Source organism: Chiloscyllium punctatum, chromosome 39 (genome assembly GCF_047496795.1).
Source record: "Chiloscyllium punctatum isolate Juve2018m chromosome 39, sChiPun1.3, whole genome shotgun sequence".
NCBI classification, from domain to species: domain Eukaryota; kingdom Metazoa; phylum Chordata; class Chondrichthyes; order Orectolobiformes; family Hemiscylliidae; genus Chiloscyllium; species Chiloscyllium punctatum.
This window is the reverse complement of record NC_092777.1, coordinates 55887545-55905497: the sequence shown is the minus strand read 5'-3', so window position 1 is coordinate 55905497 and position 17953 is coordinate 55887545. Positions and strand designations below refer to the sequence as shown.

Genomic DNA, 17953 nt, shown 5'->3' with positions numbered 1-17953 from the left:
ATCACTCTACCAGTTGCAGCTTGTTAAACTCCCAGGATATCTTTTGCCTTGAGTTAGCTTTCCTGATGAGAAAAATTAATATAAATTATTCAGCAATTAGTACCCCAACAGACCAACAAAAGTCTAGTTTCCTTGTGGGAATACTGCATTGAAATCCAGGTAATTGAATTGGCTTCTTTTGCTAAGAGATGATTTTCTTGCAAATACTTCTGTCTTTTCTTTTATTCACCTGTATTTTTAGAACACTACCTGATATCACAACAACATTAACAGACTCCAAAACACCACTTGCAAAAGAGATTACATTGTATATAAAAGAGATAAACATGAAAGAACACGATATTCGCCACCATGCTGTATTCTATGGTCACTTTCGGCCTAACATGCAGCCTTATAAATATCAGGTTCATTAGAATGCAAAAGTTTACAGGACATCTATCATCCAAGCCACTGACGTAATCATTTTAAAAACAGGAATATTTTGAAATTTAGGATCATGATTTACAGCAGGTGCTCAGAAAAAAGGAATAATGCAGTCTTAACAGTTTTATATTAAGCTGCAAGGCATAATTCAGTTATCAATAGAATAATGCATATGCATACAACAAGCAAACAAAACAGATGATTTAAAAAAAAAAGAGGGCCTGGATCTCCGTCAAAGCTTCAACAGCATAATCTCTAGCTCCCTCAATACATTACTTGCTACCTTAACATAAACGCAGAGATCAAAGACAATTTCATTTTTCAGCAGCCATCATAACTGTTGAGAAGGCAAATGAGCTGCACATGACTGGTAAATACCATTATGCTCTCAGTGGATTACCAGGTTATATCTGCATGCACTTCATTCTCATTATCTGCTGAGAATAGGAATATTGACTCCTCATGGACAACAAACAAAATGCGATACCACTCCAATCTAACTATCCTGTGTATTGCAAAGGACTATGCAATCAATCTGGGCGGGTCAGTGAGGAAGAAAATGGGATTTGGGGCCAAACCCACGAGTAATGAATCAGCAGAAAACAAGGATGAAATTAGAGATGAACCTAAAGAAAGTCCTCTTTGTGAGAACATGACAAGTTATTAAAAAACTACAGGAAGTAACATCAAGACTGATGTACTTGTAACAAAAAGGTATTGAAGAGGAATAATTATAAAGGGACTTTTAACAGAACAACATTTTTAAATACACAGAGGTAACACTGAGCTACAGAGACCAAATGTAGGATCTGCATTTTGAGACTGGGAACCCAGCATAAGGATCAAATTGGGTCCCAAACCTACATTAATTTTCCACAAACTAAGTAACATATAAAAAAAAGAGTACCAAAATCCAATTATAGGTGGCTTGCAGGCTCTTGAGAGTGGAAGGTCAGCCAAATGGTGACCCATTAATGAGCAACAGTTTCCTGCTGTAAGCGAGAGACAGAGACAGCTCATAGTCCCCAATTGCCAATAGGTAAGGAGGGCCATACATCTTGCCTGAAGTGCAGACAAGTCCTTGCGCTCAGCATGCTCTAATTTTCAGATACCAAGACACTAGTCACAAGACATTAATTAGGCAAAGTTGGTATTACAGATGCTGGAGATTAGAGTCAAGATTAGTGCTGGAAAAGCACAGCATGTCAGGCAACACCAAGGTACAGGAAAATCGACGTCTCAGACATTGCTGAAGGGCTTTTGTCTGAAACATTGATTTTCCTGCTCCTCGGATGCTGCCTGACCTGCTGTGCTTTTTGAGCATTACTCTAATCATGACAAGACATTAATTAGCCTCATGCAGCAGCATGAACATCTTTTACTTTGATAGATCTATCACAATAAATTTCACCACTTTGGTCTATTCACACAAATCTGACACATACTAAAGACTTGTGTGCATCCTAACAATGAGAATGTCCAGGACTTCAAGTTAACTAATCCTTTACTGAAAATGCACTACAATGACAAGGAGTATTGTACTCATTTTAACAAAGTAGTTTTGATAAGTAAATAGTTGGAACAAAAAGTCAAACAAATTTGAAGCAAATTTACTTTATTATCTAATCAAAGTTAGAAATTGTTGTTCGATATTTTAGCATCTAGATATTTTAATCAGTTTTTGTGCGGTTTAAACTTCATACTTCAAAACTGTCCTTGTCACATCATCTGTCTGTTAGGCATCTATGGATGAAGTTGCGGGGATATCAGTTTTTGGCAAATACTCTGCAGAGGTGTTCTTCTTCTCTTCACTGGTTGGAAGTGCTGCAGTGAGGCCCTTTTGAACAGGGTCCTAATGCAGCTTTGTGTGTTGCTGTTGTAATTCAGAACCTGGTCAGTGTGTGTAGCTTTCCTGGTCACTTTTGTAGTGAATTCACTGTTCTGTGTTCTTTGTACCATCACATCCAGGAATGGGAGTCGATTGTTGGTTTCCTCACCTTTCGTAAATCAGATCCCCATAGATATGGTGTTGATAATCCAGTGCATGTTCTCGATTTTTGTTCTTTTAATGATTAAAAAAAGTGTCGCCTACATATCTGATCCAGAGTTTGGGTTGGATTTGGGGTAAGGCTGTTTGTTCCAATCTTTGCATCAGTGCTTCTGCTGTGAGCTCAGAGATGGATGGCCCATAGGTGTTCCATTGATCTGTTCATATATTTGGTTGTTTCTTATTTTGGAACTTTCCAGCTCAGTGAACATACCCACAACCATGTCAACCGGCACTCGAGCTACAAATCTTTACACAAACCTTTAACAAATGCATTTTGGAAATCCATTTAAAAACATCCATAGACATTAGAGTCTACTACCTTAGTCACTTCCTCAAATATTTCAGTGAGATTTGTCAGTTATAACCTCCTGACATAATCCATGCTGGCATTCCCTGATTAACTAAAATCTTTTGAAGTGTTCACTCATCTCATCCTTTATTATATAGAGTCAAACAATTTCCTCATCACAAATGTCAAGCTAACTGATCTGTAATGCCCTGGTTTTCCTAGTTCACCTTTCTTAAAAAAGGAGAATGGCTCCAATGTTTCAAACAAAATCAACTGAGGCTTATGGAAAATAATGAGTTCAATGAAAGGTATGGTAGCTTAATGGTAATGTCAAGGAGTCCGTAGGCCAGGACCAATAATTCAATATTTCCACTATGGCAATTTGAACTGATAAAAACCAGGACTGAAAACAGATAATCAGTGAATCAAAAAGAACACTGAAGTTCTTGTAATATATCAACAATACAAATTATTTACTAATAATCATTTAGGAAGGAAAACTTTCTGCCTTAACTTTCTGTCTTATGTTGAACTCCAGTAAAACAATAAATATGATCAACTCACCTTCCTGCCAACGTGGCTTAACAATTAATAAATTTGCAAGCTACTAAACAGGTCTACAACCACCTTCTTACAGCTATCAAGGATGTGTAGTGTTATTCAGCGATGCCCATATCCCAGGAACAAATAAAGAATTCAGACATTCAATTTACATTTCTTTAAATTACTCTTATTTCACATTTCATTTTAAATACTGGTCAATCCTCATGTCTTTTTTTTTAAAATGTGAGCTAGCAGATGAATCATTGCAAATCACCTTTATGTAAGCAAATACCAATGAGCTGCATAGGATAATGACTTGACAAGGAAGGTTGAATAAAAATAATCAAATATTTATGGACTAAAATTCCATATTCCAAATCTTTAGAGTCTCGTTAGGGTCACAGCTGCTATCATTAGACAAACTGCTCTGCAAGTTACTTTAGATTACAAATCTAAAGAAAAAGCAGTTTGGCTGCAATTATTTTTTATATCATTTCTTCAAGACCAACCTTGCTTACAAGTGAAATAGATTAGATTAGATTCCGTACAGTGTGAAAACATGCCCTTTGGCCCAACAAGTCCATACCGACCCTCCGAAGAGTAACCCACCCAGACCCGTTTCCCGCTGACTAATGCGCCTAACACTACGGGCAATTTAGCATGGCCAATTCACCTGACCTGCACATCTTTGGACAGTGGGAGGAAACCGGAGCACCTGGAGGAAACCCATGCAGACACACAGGGAGGATGTCTGTGTGGAGTTTGCACAGTCACCAGAGGCTGGAATTGAACCTGGGACCTTGGTGTTGTGAGGCAGCAGTGCTAACCACTGAGCCATCGTAATTATCATCACCAAGAACTTGAAACAAAATAATGAGCAACTCCTCAATCCAGTTAACATGATCACAAATAGTTATTAATGTATCTTGTGACGATTAATATATCTGACAAAGGACTAAGAGGCTGGGAGAGGACTTACAAGCTGTAATTTGAGCAATGAGCTCTAAAGTCAAGTGGCTAAAATGAAGCGCAGCTGTTTAATGTCTGAATTAACAGCTACAAGAGTTAATTATGAGATGAGATATACAAGACACATGTGACATGTTTCCATAGACTTGTACCTCAAATATCTTGAGGTAACTTGCTTGGAAGGAAAGTACAATGTAACAAGGGATTCATATGGCAACCACCTAGATTTTCAGCTGATTGGTATATAGAGATTTTAAAAATAAAAACAAAATTAAAATGTAACAAGGCAATATTTCACAAAAAATACAAAAATACTATATTAAGAATCTGGTCTCCTTAAAACTTTCATCAGCGGAATGGGATGCATAAATACTGTTGTATAAGTAATAAGTTTCAGAACAATATAGCAAGTATCTGGGATATGTTAACAGCATAAACTCCATAAATAAAAACAGCATTCCATATAGGAATAGTCAAGAGTATTAAGCCAGATAACATTCTTCCTTCCCTCCTACCCTGAGGGAAGAATTTAGGCCTGGGTATGGTTCCATTGCTGCAAACAGCTCTTCAATACCCCCATTGAAAATCATGAAGATCATTGATTGTTAACAATCCTGTATGGCAAGCTATTCATCTTTCAGGGACAGCATAACTAAATTCAATTCTCTCCTCACATGATGCACGCTTCTCACACAGTTAGGTCATGGAAGAAGGACAAATCAGTCCTGAGTAATTTACATTCTTACCTTTCACCAGGCTTGCTAGAAATCATCACTTGTGATGAATGTAAATATTTTCAAACAAAACTGTTTCCAAATACTTTCACTTAATCATCACAATCATTAATAAAAATTTTAAAGCAGCACTTTCACTTTTCAAATTACAGAGGCTGTGCTTTTCTTATTGCCAAATTAATTGCAATCACAACTAAAGCCATGCCTTTACAACTCGTACAGACTTACAACTCATTCATAATCCAATAATGCTCATTACTTACCCATCTCCTTGGAAGCATGACTGTCGCTGGCGAGTTCACCCATCTTCACTAGGGCCTCAAAATAGCCTTTTGCAGCAAAGGTCATACCTGGAACATTGAGATTTCAAAAACTGTATTTGTTGATCAGAGCTTTAGAATGCAAGTGTACTTGAAAGTTATCTAGTTTCAGAGATCAAACCACTTAGTGCGATATTTAGCATGTTTTTTAATCATTCTGGTATGGTTTTAAATCTTGACAATTCTGCTTTTTAGAGAAAAATTCAAAAAAGAAAATAGTTTTGTAATTTTTTCAAATAACAGGTACATTTATTTAACTTTCTATTTAGATTTCTAAGTTCTGTCAGAGTTAAACTGGAAAATGAAGGCAATAACAGCAAAGCAGCCAGAAGAAACTGTATTTTTTGAAATGCTGACATACGTTTTGTGAGCATAGCTGGGATATATATTGAGCAGAAGATATTAGCCCAAATAAAAATCAAAGCACATAAAAATCAAAGTATACTCCCCATCACTTAACAGCCAATCACATACACAAGTTAGAAAATAAAGCCATTCAGATCTTTGTTACACACGTTTAAGCATGGCTGACTACATCTTTTTCACAATACACTATGTATGTAAATAACTTTACAGCCAGAATGGAATTATACAGTTATGAGTGACCAATGAGCTTCAGTTAGAACATTTACATTTATGGTCTATGAAGTTTGATTATTTTTATTTTAATTATTACTACATAATATTTTGCAAACATTTAGAAAACCAATTGATTGGTCACCAGCCCTAGACAGCTTGTTGTTTATCATTGTCAATTTCACATTTTTTTATTCAATAAAGAAGACGACAGGAAGTGTCAATTTCCTTGAATAATATTAAAATTAAATCCAATTATCTAACTTAAATAAAAATAAAATTGAATTAACTTCTGAAGTGTGCATTCCAAAAGTTCCATTTTATTCTTTGTTGAGGCATGACAGGCATTATCTTTCAATCACTTCTATGCTGCTTTATTCCTGGAATAATTCTGCAATACTCTGAACTGATACAAAAACATTAAGGGTGAAACGTATTAAAGTAATAGTATCATTTATGTTGTTGTTGCTGTTAAATCCAAAAGTTTTCTTTTACAATACATATCCCAGTTTTCTAGCAATGATACATGTTGCCACTTTTATTAAAGATAGTGTCTTTTAATAAATTAGTTCAAGCAAATTGGAACCAATTATAAAAATCACCGAAAGAGAAATATTAAATTTAAAACAGATTTCCAAATATTTGTAACATGCAGAGATTTAAATGGTTCACTACAGCTGAGTGATAAGGGGACAACATGTTACTTTTATTTCAACCCAGCTAAGAACATAGACCCCATGTATAACAACTCAAGTAGCTTTGTATGGCAGTCTCAAGGTAACATTTGTTTTTAAATTAAGACAACGATATATTTTCTGTTATGGTAAAAACAATTTCACTGAACAGATCTGTGCAAAAATATCAGAAGAAATTACAGGTTATTAGTTGCACAGGTCCACAGTTTTGAAAATTCAGGATAACAATCATATTTACATTATTCCAAAGCACCTGTACATTGTAATATAAACATATATATTATGCTGCTTAACCCAAAAAAGGGAATACCACACAATTTAATTTCAATGTGTGGGCTACTCCCTCTTTGTTGCTCATTTCCATGAAATCTCCTTCAGCCTGGGAGTAATTTAGCCTTCACTATGCTGATAGGCTGACAAGGATCTTCTAGAGGGAAAGACAGAATTCTTGTCTACTTTTACATAATAAGATTAAAGGTTCTATTACAGCAAGATATTTCTTAATTTTAAAGAAAACTTGTTAAGGATACATTATAAAAGAGGCCGAAAGATCCCAAAATTAGACAATCCTGGGATTTGAACCAGACTTAGAGATGAATCTTATCACTGCACTACTCTGACAAACTCATGCCTTTCTTTGTAGCAGGAACACAAGTTACATAACTCTACACATGACTACTTACCTAGTCACAATGAGTTTTACACTACAAAATTACTACTAAAATATTCATTACAATGTAAACCAAAAAAAAAGTTAAAACTTCAGGGCTCGAATTTAATATTAGTTGGCTAACCTGGTCTTAAGTAACCTCAGTATACTATCAAATCAGTTTTTTTTTAAACCCATCAAGGGCTGAAGGAAAAAAACACGGCCCATTATACCTACATTCACGTTCCATCACGGTGTTGTGGTCTTTTTTTAAAAAGCAAAAATCAACATCAGTAATGGAATTAGGTGGTGGAGCAATAACAAAATGCAGCAGCCGTCCATGCACAAATATGCTTTGATTCATTACACATTTAATAGTATTTCTCACCTGTTCTGGCTTTCTTGATCCAAAATTTCTCTGCACCCATGTGGCCTGAGGTAATGTTTGAGAAAAGGTTTGAGGAAAAGACAGTAACAGTAAAAAAAAACAAAAATTTAGGATGGTGTTCCCAGTAGAACTAGTGATAGCTACAACCACCAGTAAAAATTTACCATGGACAGCCACTTGGTTTTATTGATGTTGTTTCAGTTTGGATTCCAGAAGATTGGCATCCAGGAAGTGGTTCCTGTCACCTTTAACCTGACTGCAAAATCTGTAGACTTGCAAGTATTACCAACAGGCTGTAATTCGGAGCAAGATTTTAAAGCATCAAAACCAAAAGCTTGCTAGCTGAATCCAAATTAAAACAATGGCAATGTATAAACACCTGAAGAAAGATTTAGATTCAAGTCCCAAGATTACTATTTATCAGAGTTTGTGTTTTAATGACTTCCCATGGCAAGTGGAATTTCAGTTGGATAAGATTTGAAATTTTTACTAGCAAATGTGCTACCACAACAGTCTAACACTGAATCAAATCAAAAAGGAAACATTTAAATTGTACACTTGTTTCAAGTCTACAGTCAGTATCTCACTAGGGTTCTAACAATGTTTTTAGTAGTCTGCAAATGCTATTATTTTAGACCTTAACAGTAGAATTTTGCAAATTGCACAGTCATCAATGTGCTTGAATATTTAAATCATGCAGTTTTGTTTTGGAAACAAATGTTTTGTGTTAATCCAAGTATATAAAACTAATCGACGTTGTTTGCTGTGCTATAGACTTTTTTCTCAGCAGTTAAAATACACATCAGTAAATCCTGATGAAAGCTCTAAACCTCAATGCGTCTGTTGCGTGATACTATACTCTGGCCATAGAGACAGAGAATATAAAGCAAGAAAGTTATATAGCGCTTTTATAGAATACTGGTATCATGTTTTAGGAAGGATGTCAAAGCTGTAGAGAGTTACACAGAAGTTTTAACAGAAGATTTCAAGGAATAGAAGATTTACTTGCATTGAGGGATTACAAAAACTGATCTTATGCTCTTTTAACAGAGACAGTTTAATAAGAGACATCCAAAAATCTCAATGATTTTTGCAATTTTTCTTTACAGTCTTGCAAGTTACAAACTAGACTTAAGCAAATTCAGTTATAATTTTCAAAAGGAAATTGATTAATACTTGAAATGGAAAAACTTCCAGTGTTTTGGAAAGAGACCAAGAGTAGGACTATTTAAATAGTTCTTTCAAAAAGTCAATATTGGCATGATTGGCCAAATGGTCTCCTTTGTACTGTATCATTCTATTTTAGCTGATGTGTAATTCACATATGACTCTACATTGGTTCAACATCCACCTCAATCACAAAATAAAATTTTCTTGAAAACAACTGTTGTTATACTTAAATTTGATTGCAGTCTCTCCAAATGAGAAAGAAACCATTATGAATGAGAAATCTCAGTACACGTATTGTGGCCACATTTGTGACCACAAAGTCATTTGACAAATTACCCATTTACAGCTATATTATGGAGACATTTAACTAATCTCAACTCAGTATACTAAATCATTTTGAGCCCAACTTCCACTTCCAGCCGGTACCACTGTTTAAGAAGGGTGGTAAGGACAAGCCAGGGAACTATAGACCAGTGAGCCCGACCTTGGAGGTGGGAAAGTTGTTGGAGGGAATCCTGAGGGACAGGATGTACATGTATTTGGAAAGGCAAGGACCGATTAGGTATGGTCAAGATGGTTTTATGCGTGGGAAATTACGTCTCACAAACTTGATTGCGTTTTTTGAAGAAGTAACAAAAGAGGACTGACGAGGGCAGAGCAGTAGATGCGATCTACTTCATTAAGGCATTCAACAAGGTCCCCCATGGAAGACTGATTAGCAAGGTTAGAGCTCACGGAACATAGGGAGAACTAGCCATTTGGATACAGAACTAGCTCAAGGGTAGAAGACAAAGGGTGGTGGTGAAGGGCTGTTTTTCAGACTGGAGGCCTGTGACCAGTGGAGTGCCACAAGGATCAGTGCTGGGTCCTCTACTTTTTGTAATTTACATAAATGATTTGAATGCGAGCATAAGAGGTACAATTAGTAAGTTTGCAGATGACACCACAATTGGAGGTGTAGTGGACAGCGAAGAGGGTTACCTCAGATTACAATAGGATCTGGACCAGATGGGCCAACGGGCTGAGAAGTGGCAGATGAGGTTTAATTCAGATAAATGTGAGGAGCTGCATTTTGGAAAATCAAATCTTAGCAGGATGTATACACTTAATGGTAAGGTCCTAGGGTGTGTTGCTGAACAAAGAGACCTTGGAGTGCAGGTTCATAGCTCCTTGAAAGTGGAGTCACAGGTAGATAGGATAGTGAAGGCAGCGTTTGGTATGCTTTCTTTTATTGGTCAGAGTATGGAGTGCAAGAGTTGGGAGGTCGTGTTGTGGCTGTACAGGATATTGGTTAGGCCACTGTTGGAATATTGCATGCAATTCTGGTCTCCTTCCTATGGTGAAACTTTAAAGGATTCAGAAAAGATTTATAAGGACTTGGCCAGGGTTGAAGAATTTGAGCTATAGGGAGAGGCTGAACAGGCTGAGGCTGTTCTGCCTGCAGCGTTCGAAGGCTGAGGGGTGATCTTATAGAGGTTTACAAAATTATGAGGGGCATGGATAAGGTAAATAGGCAAAGTCTTTTCCCTGGGGTCGGGGAGTCCAGAACTAGAGGGCATAGGATTAGTGTGAGAGGGGAAAGATATAAAAGAGACCTATGGGGCAATTGTTTCACACAGAGGGTGGTACATGTATGGAATGAGCTGCCAGAGGAAGTGGTGGAGGCTGGTACAATTGCAACATTTAAGAGGCATTTGGATGGGTGTAATAATAGGAAGGGTTTGGAGGGATATGGGCCGGGTGCTGGCAGGTGGGACTAGATTGGGTTGGGATATCTGGTTGGCATAGATGGGTTTGACCGAAGGGTCTGCTTCCATGCTGTACATCTGAATGACACTAAATTTTCAATAGTTTGTCATCTCCATCCCATTTTCACCTAATTTTTCAGCGTAATTGTAAAAACAAAACAACAGGCATTACTGGTGAAACATTTACACAAGCAGAAAGATTCACATACACTTAAGCCAGTAATTGTTAGAATGAGTACACAAAGGAAACTTGCAGACTTACAAAGGAGCAACACAACTGAGTGTTTTTACTTAAGAAATCTGCCCTACCTAGTGCAAAACCTATACCAGGCAAAAAAAATGTTTAATATAACTAACCATGTCTCATTCAAATCCAGATGTGAAAATAATCAAGTGGAACACATTGCTTGACATGACCTCTTCTGTACAGCGGTACTTAGGACATTAAACTCTAAATTTCTGAACGTATTCTTTCAAAAACTCTACAGCTAGCTAAAAGAGGTAGAAAACAGAGCTTCCATTACAATGATATGCTGCTAAAGTAATTTCACTAGCATGTCAAAAGTTTCATTCTAGAAATCTGAAACTATCAAATTGAAACAATGGCAAAATGAATGAATTTTTAAAAAAATTTAGATTCGAGCCCTGGGATAAAATGACCTTCTTGTAGGCACTACATTTTACAGATATTAAATACAATATCTGACTGCAGTTTTCTTTATTACAAATACTACTTGGCAGACAACATTAACTAAAGAACATGGTTTCAGCTTATACAGCTGATGGTACAGTACAGTAATTAAGACACAGTCTCTTAAATCAACTGTGATAAAAAGTTTAAAGTTGCAGCAGTGGCTACTATCATTCAAATCATCCACCACATGGTGCACCAAGTTTCATTAATTCTTAGTAGGAATACTGAGTGGCAACAGTTTGGGCAGAAAAGGGACACTTCTGTCTCACCCACAGCTACTAGCAGAGTGAAAAATCATGAGGATCAGTGGCTGTTGAGTGAGTAAATAAGTAAATCGGGTCACCCACCTAGCCAGAGAATGCATGGAGATGAGCAAACATACTTACACGGAAAAAACAAACAAGGACAATGCAGACATTAATATAAATGGATATTTAAAAAAAGGTTATAAAGCATGATTAATATGTAAATGGACAAATAACTTACTGCTAAGTGTCTTTTCATAAGACTTGCCCATTGCGATGAAGTTTTTCAAGCTGGGGTTGAATTGGTCCATAATAGTCTACAAAAATAAATGGTGGAATTTTTCTTCATGGTCAGTGTACAGGATACAACATATTTTCTTCCATCTAAAACCTTTCATTGGCAATAAATATTAATAGTTCAAACAAACTTGAAATAAAAATTTAAGACAAATAAAAATCAGTTTATCCTTGTAAGCTATTTCATATCAAATTTCTTCTTTCTACTAACAATGGTAAATGTTTGAAGAGCTACACAAGTCATTACCTGTCATGTGATTTGTCTCATTACAAAGGATAAACATAAAGTAAAGTAGTATTTAATGTCATTAAACAATCAATACAACTTTGCTTCACATCATATGAAAATAATTACAGGAGCATAGGCCATGATTCTCTACTAATGGGTGAACAACTGGATTATGGTTTTAAAAAAGTTCATTTCTATAATGTAATTCTGATAGAGATTGCCTGAGAAGCATAGTGATGACAAGAACAGGTTGTTTGTACAACTATTTAGTTTTACAACCACAAATTTTGAAATATCAGTTGGATAACTGTTAAAATCAGAGTTAGCAAATTCTAACCAGATTAATGCTTAATATTCTAATTTTTCACCCATATTACAGTTCTGAACCTAATGCGTAATTAATGAGTTATCCTGTTTCATATTGGCTAAGATACTCCCTTTTAACACATGGTTTTGAAAAGGAATGCACACAAACAAGTAATGAGTTTCAGTGTCAGATACTTTTTTGAAATCCACCCATTTTAGTTTCAGGGTGTGAAAAAGATAGTGTTGCATATTGGAGACATTTAGCTTTTGATAAAAAGCATATTACTGTCTTCTGTCCAAATTTCTTCTCTTCTCAGAACTTCTACCTGTTTCCTGGTGTTATCTCAGAGGCAGATGGCCCCTCTCTCAGCATTTGTACTTCTTGGTTGTGATTAAAAACTCAGTTTAAACAGTTCAATACATCTGACTTTTGGATCACCACTTCAAGGTTAAGGGTAAAAATTTTGTGTAAATTAATGCTCATTAATCTGATTAACTATTAAAAGCAATAATCACAGTGCAAGTTCAGCCCCATATTATAGTTTTGAGAGATAAGAAAACTGTTTGCAATTCTTAGATGACCATCTGAATTCCAAGTGTTTCCTGGAGGGAAGGGAAGGAAATCTAAAGCTATACCAGTCTACCTGACACAGATAGTTCACTTCAATGCACTTTGTGTCTCTTTCCAAAGGGGAGGTGGGAAAGCTTCAATTTGGTGACTCTTGTTTTGACTATTTGGTTTTGGTTTTGATTGGCTTGTCAGATGGGTTAGTACTGAAAAGTAGCTCTAGTTTCTACTTCATTATGGAAACAGTTTAAATTTGGAATGCAATCAGCTAATGGGAGGAAAAAGCCAACTAACATTCAGCACACAGTAACTACAACAAACATTTCAAGGTTTCTAAAGTCACCCAGTATGAATCATCCACAAGTTGACTGTGCTCCACCATGAATCCTGGCCAATTATTTCCCAGCCAGCTTTAACCTTCTTGCTCACATTTAAAGAAAAGTGCTGATTTAATGACTCACTGTTCTGAAGAAAATATATTCAGTGTTCAATGTATGTACACCAATTTATCAAGACCCAAAGGCCATACACAATCCAACTTCACACGCCTTCCTGCTGCTGGTAATAATTTGGTATAATCACAACAGGTCATATGTGACAACACATGCTCAAGTTGCAAAAAGTTGTAAATACAGTAAGAGACAGGCAATGTAAAGACTAACCAAATGTAATGTACTTCATACATTCAGAAAAATCACAATGGTGTAAGTGTGCAAGTTGATCCATACCTCTAAAGACTGTCCTCATATTATTAATATCAAACAATGTATTGTCGGTCATTTTTGTTTGTGTCCAATCCTCATTCATCTTAAAAGGCTCAGTGATTAACATTTTTGCTTCATAATGCTAGGGACCTGGGTTGAATTCCAGCCTCGGGTGACTGTGCAAACTCCATGCAGATATTCTCCCTGTGTCTGCATGAGTTTCTGCCATATGGTCCAGTTTCCTCCCACAGTCCAAAGATGTAGAAGCTAGATGGATTGGCAATGATAAATTGTCTGCCGTGTCCAGGGATGTGTAGGTGAGGTGGATTGGCCATGGTAATTACAGCATTATAGGAATAGAGCAGAGGGCTGGATGGGATGCTTTTTGGGGGTGGGGGGTCGGTGCAGATGCGATGGGCCGAATGGGCTCTTTCTACACTGTAGGAATTCTGTGATATGCAAGCCCGAACGTGAAGCTCTTTGAAGCCTTGCATACAAATTTTCACTCAGATGATCCTTCATCTTAGTTTACTGAGTAACACAAACTTAATGTTAGTTATAGGATCTCTCATTTTATCCATCAACTTACTTTAAAAGATAAGCTAATTTTAGAGATTTGTTCATTTTTAGAACTTCTCTACTATTTCTCAGAAAAGGCAAGCAAAACTAAAACCACCTCTTCAACTAATATACTCCATATATAGTCAAAAACCTTAAAATTACCCCTGCGAATACTCAAATGTTCTTTTGCTACCATCATACTTTTAATCAAAACTTTTTTTTTGCTTTCCAACATTATCAAAGCTAACTAACCTGACTCCAGATTCAGAAAGAATATTAATGCCCATCTTCTAAACTGTTTTTAGTCATCAGCCATGACCAACCACGATCTTACTAAATGGCAGAATGGACTTGAGTTGAATGGCCTACTCCTGTACCTAGAATATGTACTAACCATGATAAAGCAAACAATTGTGCAAAATACTCCTAACTTAAATTTTGTCCCAGCATATGGTCCTTTCCTGTATTATTACAAGGAAGGTCATGGTAGATAGCACAAGGAATTATGTTCTTCCATATAAATTCATAATAGATATGGCAAACATGTGCTGCATGTGTTTCCATGTTAGCATCATCATCAAATCAAATGCCACAAAACATTTACCTCAGTGCCCTGATTTACTAAGTGATACATCAGAACAGCCATCTAAAGAGGTGGGCAAAAACCAACGAGACAACACACAGCATGCTGGGAAGCAAAATGTGTTTTCTGTGGATCTCAAAACCACTGTATTTGAATAGTAATACGATGCAAATATTTTGTCTGATATTCCGTTTTCTCCATATAAATTAATATTTTATAGAAGAGAGGAGTTGTGTTTAAGATGTGTTTGAGGTTACAATATCCTCAGAGAAGGAAGACCTGAATACGATCACCAGTTTTTCTTTGTTCCCCATGATGACTACCCATCCATCACTTCTATGCTGTTGTGTCACTTGTTATTGCCCACCCACTGCATAACAGCAATAAGGGCACCAACTGGTTTCTTCCTGAAAAAATGAGATCCACAGTGAAATACAGTAAACCTGAAACCATCACTGCTCAAACATTATTGTCTAATTCCAAGGTGTTATTTTATTCTACCCTACTAATTGTTATGAAAAATCTGACAACTTTGAATTTCTTGCAACAAGTTAACCTGGCAGCAATTCAACTATGTGACAATTCAACTTTCTGTTGTTACAAAGCTAAAATTTGTGATGTCAGCATTGGTACATCACTGATAAATGATAAACTAATATGAAATCTCACAGGAGGTCCTAGAGTCAGGGAATTTATGACATAATATATGAAATAAGATCTCAGATTGGACAAAGTGGATACAACCAATGCAACCTAATAGGATAAAATCTCAAAAAAAAATCACCATTGGTTCTGACTGTAGTAGACATCTCTTTTACCCAAATCCTGCTTACTGTAGCATTCTCATACCACATGCAGTGCTTTGAGCAAAGTATGTCAGAGGGTGGGAAGAGCAAGTATAGGATCAACATTATTCTTTGGCAATCTTCCTTCAGCCAACCCTCAGATTATACATTATCTTCAGGACAAAGTGAATGCTTGCCTGCTGGTAGTTAAAAGATAAATCTTGCAAATGAATAATATTATTCTTAACTTCTTTGGCTGCTTATGCAGAATGAAATTGAATTTTGTGTTCTTTAGCCAAAGACTATCCATTACAAAATTATCTACACAACAATTGAGATCTGAAGGGCAAAGATTCAAATCAGTTGGAAAATGTTATATCAGCTGATTACTTAACTTTCCCTTAGGTAATATAGTACCAAATATTTCATTAGCATTTATCTTTAAATCTGATACTTACCTAAAAAAACATAAAATGTAAAATATTCTGCATAGGTACATCACTCAAACAACAAGCTACAAATTTACTGAAGCCTATTGAACAAATAAAAAAAGGGCAGAATATTCTTAGCTAACTTTATACTGACTTAAGATGGTGTTCAAACGAATTTAGAAGGATCTGAGAAATTCTCTGTAAACGAACTTATTCTAGTTTTGAGCTATTACAGACTAGTTAACAATCCAAACTATTACGATCATACTAAAGGAAAGGTCTAGTCTGCACATTTTTTTAAAAATAGGAAATCGTCTGTTTGTAGGGGGGGGGGGTGGGGTGGTGATGAGGTGGAAGGAGCAAGTTGCTTTGAAATTCAGCATCCAAAAGAACACTCTGGGCATTTAACATTACACGACATTTCTTGACACAAACGATACAAGGTAAAAGACATTTTTTTGACGGGGCTTAAGATTTATCGGGCGTGTTCAGCTTAGGGTTCCGATGATTAGGAAAGAGACCCAGCTTTGCTTTCGTATCTCATGACATCAACTAGACTCGGCGCTTTGATTGCTGTCCCGGAATACACCCACACCCATTCAGGATCTCCGATTCTTACATAGTGAAAACGCGAAATCTATTAATTATCTGCAGCATTTAACTTATAATTACACTTCCCATTTTGAGATTTAAAAACAAAAAAAAAGTTTAAACACATATCTGGCACAACAGTGGACGTTTCGAAGTGTTAAAACAAAAAAAAACTTAACAATCAAGGTTTTAAAAGGCTTCCTTGGCAATTACTAAACTCTCTATGGAGTGCAAGTCGAACTAGGGCGTTGCTTTGGGAAACCAAAAAAAAAGTGGGAAGTTCTGAAAACAGAATCGTACACCTGAAAACACTCTTTTCAAAATAAAAAGTAGCCTTCATTGGGACGCGGGAGTACGGTTAGGAATCCCCCTCTGAATTGGAATGAGAAAGATGGAAAACTAACTAGGTATTTAAACAAAAAGAAAGGTTGGGGAGGGGGGGGAAGGTTAAGAAAGTTACCGTTGGCTGGCATTAAGTTGTAACCGAACAGAGGCATGAGATTAATTAAAGATATTAGAAGGTGACCCCTCTGAAGCTGGGGCCAACATTCACTCACCTTGTAGACATTCTCGGTCATACGATGCACTTCATCCGTGCGAGACATGGTGCCTGAAAAAGTCTTCGCTCCTTCTCCTCAGTCAGTCAGCACCGAGCAACTTGCAAACTCTGATCTAAAAGTTCCTTCACGCCGCGAATAAAAAGCCTCTTTCGCCCCCTGAAACTTTTTTTTTCTCTCTCACACACACTTTCACAGCTTGACAGTGATTTCCAATCCACCCACGCAGCCAGGGTGTGAGAGAGGAGGGAGGGAGGGAGGGAGGTGGGGGGGGGAAGGCAGCAGCTCCTGGGTAGCTCCCTCCGCGCGCGCAGCCGCCAACACCACCGTCTTGGCCGCCAGCCACGGTTGCCTTGGAAACGCCGGAGGCGGAGGAGTCCTCCCGCCGACAACCAAACCTGACGGTTGGGACGACTCCGCCCCGCTCCCTGCGATTGGCTGGGCTCGGGATGGGGGGGGTTACTCCGCGCTCCCATTGGCGCCCCCCCCATGGCGCCCCGCCCCACAGACACGTGATTGGGTCGCGTCGGCACGGCTGACGTCACGTCCCCGCCTCCTGCCCTCGAGCGGATTCCGTTGGACTGATTTCTAAGCCAAGATCTGAGAGGGATTTTGTCTTCCCTGCCTTTCCCCAACCCCCCCCCCACTTCATCACACGCAAAAATTATATCAATAAGAAGAAACGTAAATCGTCTCCACAGCAACCCAGCTCGTATTACGTTAGAAATTCCCCCTTCGCGTGTACCAGATTGTGCAGCCCGTGCGTAAATATTGCCAGTCCGGCAGGGATTTTGCCCCCACCCCCAACCCCCTCTGGTCATAACGTTCCTGTTCTTTTTGCAAGCATC

At 37.4% G+C, this 17953-nt stretch overlaps 1 protein-coding gene across 3 annotated transcripts in view; it reads right to left on the bottom strand.

Moving 5' to 3' along the window:
• The window catches only part of LOC140464078 (BAR/IMD domain-containing adapter protein 2-like), a 72169-nt gene extending 54802 nt beyond the window's left edge, over positions 1-17367 (bottom strand). For 2 of the 3 annotated variants that reach the window (XM_072558763.1, XM_072558762.1), the window contains exons 1-4: positions 17106-17367; positions 11735-11810; positions 7637-7681; positions 5272-5358 (exon numbers count right to left, since the gene is read on the bottom strand). In XM_072558763.1, the coding sequence (XP_072414864.1) occupies positions 5272-5358; positions 7637-7681; positions 11735-11810; positions 17106-17153 (256 nt within the window). In that variant the 5' untranslated portion in view covers positions 17154-17367. The remainder of the gene's footprint in view (positions 1-5271; positions 5359-7636; positions 7682-11734; positions 11811-17105) is intronic. The other variant, XM_072558764.1, reaches the window with a different exon arrangement.
• Between the last annotated feature and the right edge of the window lie 586 nt (positions 17368-17953).